General features: G+C 47.3%; 1 protein-coding gene across 1 annotated transcript; it reads left to right on the top strand.

Annotated features, from left to right (window-relative positions):
* Positions 1-2,994: 2,994 nt before the first annotated feature.
* Positions 2,995-5,922, top strand: tlnrd1 (talin rod domain containing 1). The gene has a single exon (XM_067971619.1). The coding sequence runs from the start codon at positions 4,157-4,159 to the stop codon at positions 5,222-5,224; it is 1,068 nt and encodes a 355-aa protein (XP_067827720.1). The 5' UTR covers positions 2,995-4,156; the 3' UTR covers positions 5,225-5,922.
* The last annotated feature ends 4,676 nt before the right edge of the window (positions 5,923-10,598 follow it).

The following is a 10,598-nucleotide window of genomic DNA, read 5'->3' as shown; positions in this document are numbered from 1 at the left end:
CTCCTGGCCAATATTTATCCCTCAACCAACATCACTAAAACAGATTATCTGGTCATTATCTCATTGCTGTTTGTGGGATCTTGCTGTGCGTAAATTGGCTGCCGCATTTCCTGCATTACAACAGTGATTACACTTCAAAAGTACTTCATTGGCTGTAAAGCGCTTTGGGAGGTCCTGAGGTCATGAAAGGAGCTATTTAAATGGAAGTTCATTCTTTTTTTCTTTCCTGGTCACTATTCAGCACTAGCCTACAACAATATATATAAGTGGACTTCTGAGCCCATTGCTGTCCTCGGCTGATGTGATACTTCCCATGGTTGAACAGACCTACATGACTCACTGTCTACCTGTAGAAAAGAAAAAAAGATTTGAATTTATATAGTGCCTTTCACATCTTCTGGACAGCCCTAAATGCTTCACAGCCAATCAGTACTGTTATGTAGGCAATTGAGGTAACCAATTTGCCACACAACAGGTCCCATAAACAGCATATAAAAGAACGATCAGTTAATGGGCCAGAAATGACTCACCGGAGGACGCCTCTCCGATTGTGAGAGTTCGCGAACGCGCACGTAAAACCCCGAAATCGCGAACTTACTCCCGGCGGTTTGACAGTTATGAATTAAAGGGCCACCTACGCTACAATCAATAAAAATCAGGAAACATTCATAAATTTACCCAGCTGGCCAGCTGGAACAAAGATACTTACACCACCAAAAGGAACGCTGGAAAATACCAGCCCTATACTACTTTTTAAAAGCGCAGCGACTGTTAATGACTGCGCTACAGCAAAAAATCACATTTTAAAAATGTGGAATGTCAAATTACTCTTATTTTAATATTTTTTGATCATTGAAAACAATTTAAAATTAAAAAATTTTATTTTTTTTAACTTGTTTCATTAAATTAAATCATTTGCTTAGCTTTTTATAAGGTATGTTAAATTTTTATTTACACTAACGTAGACAAGCTCACTTTAAATGAATGAGTTTTACTTGCCTGCTTGTGGGCGGGGACTTCTCTCTTTCACAGATTCTGTGGGCGTGGCTTCCATTCCCACAGAGTCTATCTGTACAGAGGAAGGAGCACTCATAATACAGCGCTGAACTGAGAAAAAGTTTAAAATGGAGCAAGTGGATGTCGGAGACCACGAGGTGAGTATTTTCATAGTCTTTGTCCGCAGGATGTGCGGACAGCCTTGCTACGCCAGTCGGAACAAGTTCTGGCCCATTGTGTTTTTGGTTTTGGTTGAAGGAGGAATGTTAAAGAATAGAAAGAACTTGCATTTATATAGCGCCTTTCACGACCTCAGGACGTCCCAAAGCTCTTTACAGCCAATGAAGTACTTTTGAAGTGCCACTGTTGTACTGTAGGATTCGCAGCAGCCAATTTGTGCACAGCAAGCTCCCACAAACAGCAACGAGATAATGACCAGATAATCTGTTTTTCGATTTTTGGTTGAGGGTCGCCTGGGACAACTCCACTGCTTCTTTAAATAGTGTCATGGGATCTATTACGTCCGCCCGAGAGGCCAGAGGGCCTCGGTTTAACGTCTCATCTGAAAGACAGCACCTCCGACAGTGCAGCACTCCCTCAGTACTGCACTGGGAGTGTCAGCCTAGATTATGTGCTTGAGTTTCTGGTGTGGGACTTGAGCCCACAACCTTCAGAGGTGAGTGCTACCACTGAGCCACAGCTGACACCTTGGTTGACCAGGACATGAGGAGAACACCCTGTTCTTCTTTGGAAAGTGCCATGGGATCTTTCAGGACCACCTGAACAGGTAGGGAAGGTCTTGGTTTAACCTCTCACCTCTGATAATGCTAGAAATCACATCGTTCACCTGACGAAGGAGGAAGCCTCCGAAAGCTTGTGAATTTAAAATAAAATTGCTGGACTATAACTTGGTGTTGTAAAATTGTTTACAATGCTAGAAAGGTTCAAGGCTGTTTTCTCGATATTAGCATTTTCAGGCATTGAAAATTGCTGGAAGACTTTCTGCTCCCCAAATTGCTCTAGTCAACATACGTTTGTGATACAGAAGATGGTACAACTACGAGAATGGCAAGTTTTTGCACTGTGTTGTGTGGGGGTGAGATTTGAAAATTGTCACGTGCTAATGACACTGCCACCTTCTCACCAATCACAAAATTACACACAAATAAAAAGGAAAAAAAACACTACAAACGCTGAAAAATCTCAAAACAGAAAATGCTGGAAACACAGTGCCTCTTTAAATGATACCCAGATACTCCCTCTCTCAAAGAAGGGAGCGAGGGATGCAAAGGAGAGAGAAACACAATGCAGATCAGTCAGCATCTGCGGAGAGAAAGACCCTTTGCTTCTTTGGGAGAACAACCCGTTTTCGAACTTACTAAAGCGGCTTCCAAAATGTGTTTTTTTTTAAAAAAACCAGGATGACAAGTAGATTTCCAGCAATCCCGCTTATTTCTCGTTAGCTTAAGCGGCATTACAGTGCGCCTTTAAATATTGGAGAATGCAAAAATACGACTGTTTTTTTTTTCGCGAACTAATTTCAAATCTCGGTATCACGCACAGCTCTGGGCTGATCGCACCCAATCTCTGGTTGTGACGGTGCCTCCCATTTGCTCGACCCGCTTCCAGCCCCTTACTGCTGATCCTCGGACCAAATTTAATGAGAGCCCGCAGCCCGCGCTGGGGAGAAGGCGAAGTTTTGAAAGTGACAGCAATGAATGAAGCGCCGCTCCCGCCCACGGGCCCCGACCCGATGTAACTTTTTTTCCCCCCCCCCCACCCACCCCGCGCGACGGAAATCCCGCCCCGCCGCTCGCCCGCGATTGGCCGCCGCTCGAGTATCGGGATTCCATTTGGAACGTCTTCGCCGGCTGGCCCGCCGCTGATTGGCCGGCCGCGGCGTCACAATGTTGCCTGTGTCATTTTTCTGTAACTGACGTTCCATTTCATGCAGGGACTTCGGCGGCGGCCAGGGATCGGGGCGGGGAGGAGCAGGAGGAGGAGGAGGAGGGAGGAAACTCAAGGGGGCGGCGGGGAAGCAAAGTTTGAGCGGCGGGATCGTTCCGGATGGATCAGCATGGGCCGATGGGGGCAGCGGTTTAACTTCGTCCCCGGACCGGCAGTCGAATGCGCCCACGTCGGGGCCTCAGGAAGGGATGATGGATTCGCAGATCAGGGCGCGTTAACGCCGGGGGATCAGTGAGCAAAGAGAGAGCTGCTTTTTCTTTCCCCCCCCCCCCCCCCCCCTCGCTTGCGGACAGGAGGGGGCGGCCGGTGCAGCAGATTCTTCCGATGGGCGCGCCCCGGCCGATCGGAGCGGTTTGACTGTGGCTGGGTGCGAGCAGCTGTGAAGTTGGAAATCTTCCCCCTCCAAACTACTGTTAGTTCCTTCGCTGTTGTACAAGCGGCCAGTCCGAGTGCAGCCACACCCTCCCTGAGCTTCCTGATAGGAGATGCAGGCTCCTAACTGACTTTGCCATTCCAACAAAACAAGACCCGCTGGAATTGGGGCTGCTGCTGTTGGGTTTTATTTTTTGCAACTGACACTAACTTGTGTGGGGATTTTATTAATCCCCCCCCTTAAAATCTGAATCATTGGAAGAGAAAGATCTCCAACAACAAGAAGAAGAAAAGGAAAAGTGAAAAGGTTTTGTGTGGGATTCTCCTTTCATCCCACCCCTGAAATCTGCATCAGTGGAGAAACAAGTCCAACAAGAAGTGAGAAGTGCAGAGGTTTCGTGTGGGAGTTTCTCTTAATCCTCCTCCTCCCCTGAAATTTACATCATTGGAGGAACAAAAATCCAACAAGAAGGAAAAGTGAAGAGGATTCCCCCGACAAGAGATAAAAAGCCTCCAGCGACAGACATCATGTACAGACCGAGGAGGCGGTGGACTCCCAGACAGAGGACATGCACCTCGGGTTGTGCCGACCAAAGGGATTAAAGTCTGTGCGACGGACCTGTGTTTTGCAAAGCATCCAGCGGGTGGGGGAACTGAGGTTGGCGTCGGCTGCACCCCCTCCTCGTCTTCTTTTATTTGCTTCTTTGTTATTTTTTTTTTTGCCCCATTGATGGAACGATGATGCTGGCAGAGAGAGATCCTGGGCTCAATCGCAACTGCGCTGGTCACACAAGCGGCATGCGAGGGGCCGCTCGGCACTATGGCTAGTAGCGGCTCGGCCAAGTCGACGAGCAGCAGCAGTGGCGGCGGCGGCGGCGGCAGCAGCTCACAGCAGAGGAGAAGACTGGCCTTCATGTGCGACATGTGCAAGAGCAAGATGCAACTGGTGGCCGACCTGCTCCTGCTGTCCAGCGACAACCGGCCGGTCAACACCGACAGCCTGTCCCCCGTCTCGGGCGAGTCTTTCGACAAGAGCCGGGACACGGTCATCGCCCGGACCAAAGGGCTCTCCATCCTCACCCACGACGTGCAGAGCCAGCTCAACATGGGCAAGTACGCCGAGGTGGGCGACAGCCTGGCGGAGATGTGCGAGCTGGTGGTGTCGCTGATCGAGTGCTCGGCCCACGCCGCTTACCTGGCCGCGGCCGAGGCGCCCGGCTCGCAGGCGGCCGTGGCCGGCCTGGTGGACCGTTACCGGATGAGCCGGGCCCGCCACGAAGTCGAGCACAACTGCAGCCTGCTGAGGACGTCGCCCGTGTGCGAGCTCAGCCCGCAGCTGCTGCTCGAGGTCTCCCGCAACATCTCCCGCAGCCTCAAGAGCCTGACGGACGCCTGCGTGCAGGCCTCGGAGAGCAGCCGCGACCGCTTCGCCAAGGAGCAGTTCAAGCTCAGCGTCAAGTGCATGAGCTCCAGCGCCACGGCGCTGCTGGCCTGCGTGCGGGAGCTCAAGTCGCGGCCCAGCGAGGCGACGCGGGCCCGCTGCGTGCTGTTCGGCGGGCCCCTGGTCCAGTCCGTCCACGCCCTGGTGGGCTTCGCCACCGAGCCGCAGTTCCTGGGCAAGGCGGCCGCCGTCAGCCCCGAGGGCCGGGCCGTGCAGACGGCCGTGCTGGGAGGGGCCATGAGCGTGGTGTCGGCCTGCGTCCTGCTCACCCAGTGCCTCCGGGACATCGCGCTGCACTCCGACAGCAGCAAGGTGCCCGACTACCGGCAACGCCTCAAGAACTCCGCCGTCGCCGTGTCCGACGGCTGCAACCTGCTGTCCCAGGCGCTGCGGGACAGATCCTCGCCCAGGACTTTACCGCCACTCAATTGCCATTCTGTGAATTAACCCCTATTCTTATTAAAAAAAAAACATTGTTCCCTCTTAATACCAAAGAATCCTCGGGCACCTGTGTGTTGTGTGTGTGTGACCGAACCATCTCCAATTTATAGAGAATCCGAACAGCACAGAAGGAGGCCATTCGGCCCATCGTGCCTGTGCCGGCTCTTTGAAAGAGCTATGCAATTAGTGTCCCCCCCCCCCACTCCTTGCCCTAACCGAGAGAAGATGGGTTTTCTCAACCTCGGAGTTTAAATAATTAAACAGACAAAACAAAAAAAAATATATAGGCTTTATCGTGCTGGGTGCGGTTCAAAGCCAGTGTCTTCCGGAAATCCCATCATTATCTTCACAAACAAGAATAATAAATCAAATCAGTCACCGTTGCGGTTTCGAATGGGTTTTACCTCAGTTAACAGTGAACACACACACATTGACAGCGGGTGGAATGTAGCATCGCCAAGTATGTGTGATCTGTGGAATCAAATGGTAAGAGAGAGAAGTGAATCTGGTGTTAGTGAAAGGGAGTATGCAGTTGTGATCGTGATCTTTTCACGTCTCGATTCTAAAAAGTTGGGATAAAGCTGCTGTGAGTGTTGTTTTTTTTTCCAGTTTTACACTATTTGCCAGACGTGGAAGTCTATGTCAAGTTTTCTTGCATGTACTGGAGTATTTATTTCAACATTAAAATGTTATGTTTCTCATGAGACTTTTTTTGTTAAATGTGTTTAGTAGAATTTTTGTTCTACTATTGTATAGTCCCATTACCCATCAAGAGAACATACTGTGAAGTAAATGTCTGCAAAGATAAACATTGTTCCCTCTTAATACCATGACTTGTGTGTGGATGCTGCTGTTCTGGATGCCTAACTGAGCCTATAACAGTGCATTGTAATGCCAGATAATGCGTAAATGCGATCTGTCACAAAACCTGCCTCTCCGATCTGTAACCAGCACAGTTTAGAGCTTGTTTCTTAAATGCTGTTGTATCTTCCACCATTTAGTTTGCCGTTGTTAATGCAGAATCATCAGTAACTATAGCACTGGGGAGAAAGGATTCCGAGGTGTTTACGTAAACTGAACATTGTCTTTTTTTTTTAGCTAATTTTCCTTTTTGTTTTCTGAAATCATTTACTCCTGCTGGGGTATGACCCCACAGTCACTGGCTGTTGCAGTACTTTGACCCTGGAGCTCTGCCTCACTGCCCACTCTTCACCTGTGAGTGTAGGTCAGGTAACTCTGCATAGACTGGGACTGGAACCTAGACCCTCTGCTCTCTCTATGCTGCCGTCACCAACTGAGGCATCAAGGGAGTCGAAACATTGTCGCTCCTTTTGAGACTTTTAAAAAAAAAACTCTTTCTCAGGATGTGGAGGTCACCGACAAGGCCGGCATTTATTGCCCATCCCTAGCTGCCCTGAGAAGGTGGTGGTGGGCCGCCTTCTTGTAGCAGTGTTAGATACAACTAAGTGGCTTGCTGGGCCACTTCAGAGGGCAACCATGTTGATGTGGGACTGGAGTTACATATAAGCCAGATTGGGTAAGGACGGGCAGGTTTCCCTCCTTAAAGGATATTAGTGAACCAGTTGGGTTTTTACGACAATCTGACCGATTCATGGTCACTTTTACTGATACCAAGTTTTTATTTCCAGATTTTTAAAACTGAATTCAAATTCTCAAACTGCCACTGTGGGATTTGAACTCATTCTCTAGATTACTAGCCCAGTAACATAACCACTAAACTATCGTACCCCATTTTTTTCTATGATAATCTGGGACCAATGTACAGAAGATCCAGCAGAATAGCAACAGCAGCTTTGCAAATGCAAGTTTGTGAAATGAGCTGCTATATTTAACTGCAGACAAGAAACAGCAGATTTCCTTAGTAGCTAAAGTGGAAGTCTGTATCTGGGTGGAAGAAAAGCAGTCTGGTAATTCATACTTGTCTTACTTTCAATGGTATTTTTCACCGGCATTTAAGTCCGGCCTTTATTTTCCCTCTTTTATTCCAATGGAAAACTGAGTTAGTTTGCCCTTGGTTGCTGTTTGAAACTGGTCAGGTTCCCAGTCAACAGGGTAAACAGATAAGATAACCAGGTTTTATAACCTTTCCCCAAAAGACAGACAGACAATTTGCATTTTATATCCTCAGGACGTCACAAAGCACTTTACAGCCAAAGAAGTACTTTTGAAGTGTAGTCACTTGTAATATAGGAAATGTGGCAGCCAATTTGCGCACAGCAAGCTCCCACAAATGAGACAATGACCAGATAATCTGTTTTAGTGATGTTTGAGGGATAAATATTGGCCATGATTCCAGGGAGAACGCCCTTCAAAATAGTGCTGTGCTATCGTTTACATCCACCTGAGACGGGAGACGGGTCCTCAGTTTAATGTCTCATTTGAAAGACAACACCTCTGACAGTGCAGCACTCCCTGCACTGGAACTGATAGCCTTGATTATGTGCTCAAGTTTCTGGAGTGGGACTTGAACCTATGACCTTCTGACAGAGGCAAGAGTGCTACCAACTGACACCTAAAATGCAGAATTAACTTTTTTTATTTTATTAGAAAATTGTAACTTTTCTAACTTCCAGCAAGCTCTGCTGCAGTTAGAAAGCTCCTATTCGGCAGGGTCCCATGAGTCTTTCGCCACTGATGGTGGAGGGGGGGAGGCCCATGCTGTACCAGTTCAATGAGAAAAGCACACCTAATTTGAAAAGAAATCCTGTGCTTGATTTTGGACTTTTATGACCAGCAGATTAAAATAGCTGATTTGTGCATCCTTAAACCATTCATTCACTCAGCATTTCAAAGAGAAAATGTTGAACAGAAACCCGTTTCATACAAAACTGATTAGACTTCTAAATTGTACTGCTTGCCTAGGTGAAATTTAATCAGGTGTCGAATATGCTGCGACTTCTAACTGAAAAACACCCTTCGCTTTGATCAGGAATGTGGTACAATAGTATTACTAACCATGGGCTATGTTATAGTGCCTTGTAATTCTATATTGTACTTGGTGTATTGTTATCTCGTGACCCGGCGCATCACTCTAAAAGAAAGCAATCAAATCTTGCAGACTCAACGTGTGTAGGAATACTGAATAAACTGGAGCTCTTTTCGATAGAAAAGAGAAGGCTGAGAGGCGACCTAATTGAGGTCTTTAAAATTATGACGGGGTTTGATAAGATGGACATAGAGAAGATGTTTCCACTTGTTGGGGGAGTCCAGAACGAGGGGCCATAAATATAAGATTGTCACTAATAATTCCAATAGGGAATTCGGGAGAAACTTCTTTACCCAGGGAGTGGTTAGAATGTGGAACTCACTCCCACATGGAGTAGTTGAGGCGAATAGCATAGATGCATTTAAGGGAAACTAGATGTGGGAGAAAGAAATAGAAGGAGATGCTGATAGGATTGGATGAAGTAGGATGGGAGGAGGCTCGTGTGGGGCATAAACTCCGACGTAGACCAGTTGGGCCACGTGGCCTGTTTGTATTGCAGATTCTATGTAATTCTATGCATGCGTATTCATTATTCTGTGAGGTACTTCAAGAAATTGTACTTTGATGTAATTAGCAGCTGTTTCAAACTTCCGCAGGCTGCTATAGGTGGCGTGTAAAGAAGTGCCTTCTCTGCTCCTGTATTGGTAAAACATGGCAGCTGTTTTCTGGTTGTGAATTGATTCAAGTACCAAAAAATAATGCCCTATTTTATATTTCAGAACCGCTTCCACTGATAGTTAACTCACAGCACGCGAGCTCCCATTTACAGTGAGGGTGGGGTTCATCCAGTGACTGCACTGAAGTCACTGCAGACCTGTCAGTGCAGTTGTTCAGAAAGGGCAACTGTGACTTTAAGGGGGTAATTTAAACTTAACTCAGCGGGCAGGAAATCCACGGGATTGGGTGGAAAGCCGGCTTTACTCCCCGCCCCATATTACTCTCCTCTGACTTCAATGGAGCGTAAAATCAGGCGGGTGTAAAATCAGGCGGGTGTAAACCAGCATTGCACCTGATCCGTCAGTTTCCTGACGGGTGGGTTAGGTTAAAATTGCTCACTAAGTCTCCAGCTAACAGGGTGTTCCCTGATATCAGGTGGGGGAGCAGAGCGGGGGGTCCTTACAGACCAGTGACTGCATTGCTGTTCTGTAGGTCAACTGGAAGCTCAGCACGTTTCCCCCCCCCCCCGCCCCCCCCCTCCGCCCCTCCAAAGGCCAAAACAAAACAGTGAGCTGTGGCATCCACTGGCTGCAATGACACCCGCCTGTTTGCCGGTGCCCCCGGCAGTTTGAAGGGAAGGCACCTGGTTACGATGGGTCTCTGCGGAAATGCTGGTGCCACCACTGATACATTTATATTATAACCCTGCTGCTAGAATATAAACATAGCATTAAAAACTCGGGTTGTATTTGGACAGTTATATCTTTAATTTCCACTTGGACCAATGGGAAGTGGAATTATAAATTGGTATGCTTGTTACTGAGATCTTTACTACGTTAAAGGTGCTTTATAAATGCAAGTTGTCACATGTTGACATCTATAGCATAATTATGGGTTCTATTTTAGGGAGTTACTTTGGGAAAAGAACTTTTTTTTAAAAAAAAGGAAATTGATAAAATGATATACAGTTTTCACATCAAGTGTAACATGCTGAATAACAAACTTTCTACTCACAGAACATGGTGTAGTAGAACGTCAAGAATAATTTTGCTAAGAGATCCCCAGTGAAAACTGTTTGTATTATATTACGTGTACAATTCTGATCAACAGGATTCTCTCAGTTGCAATGTTGATATGGTTTTTGGTGTTAGTGTGTTTAATGGTCTTTACCAGTGTGTTCCACAGCCTAATGGTTAATCCGAGTGCAGGTACTTGGCTGCGGAGCGGTTTAACGGATTGAGTGCTGACTGTGTGCGTTTGGTAACTGTCCCAGGGGCATGGTGGCATCAGATGTTTGTCTGGGCAGCAGGTCCCGCGCCAGATAATGGTAGGATGAGGACTCGGAAGTGTGATTTGTTTCTGTGCCCTTTAGGTGTTGGTGTTTTTTTTATATAAACAAACAAACTTGCATTTATATAGTGCCTTTCATGTCCTCAGGATGTCCCAAAGCTCTTGAAGTACTTTTGATGTGTAGTCACTGTTGTAATGTAGGATGCCACAAATAACAATGAGCTAAAGGACCAGATAATCTGGTTTAGAGATGTTGGTTGAGGCATGTGTTGGCCAGCTCCCCTGTCATGGGATCTTTTACGTCCACCTGAGAGGGCAGGCTTGGTTTAATGTCTCATCTGAAAGACTGGCACCTCTGACAGTGCAGCACTCCCTGAGTACTGCATTGGAGTGTCGGCCTGATTTTGTGCTCGAGTCTTTGGAGTG

The sequence above is a fragment of the Heptranchias perlo genome, chromosome 34, assembly GCF_035084215.1.
Source record: "Heptranchias perlo isolate sHepPer1 chromosome 34, sHepPer1.hap1, whole genome shotgun sequence".
NCBI lineage: Eukaryota > Metazoa > Chordata > Chondrichthyes > Hexanchiformes > Hexanchidae > Heptranchias > Heptranchias perlo.
Note: the sequence above shows the minus strand (reverse complement) of the source record. Positions and strands in the feature narration are given on the sequence as shown.

What these genes read in the sequence shown, in the direction of transcription:
- tlnrd1 (XM_067971619.1), top strand. Translation starts at nt 4,157, where the DNA reads ATGGCTAGTAGCGGCTCGGCCAAGTCGACGAGCAGCAGCAGTGGCGGC.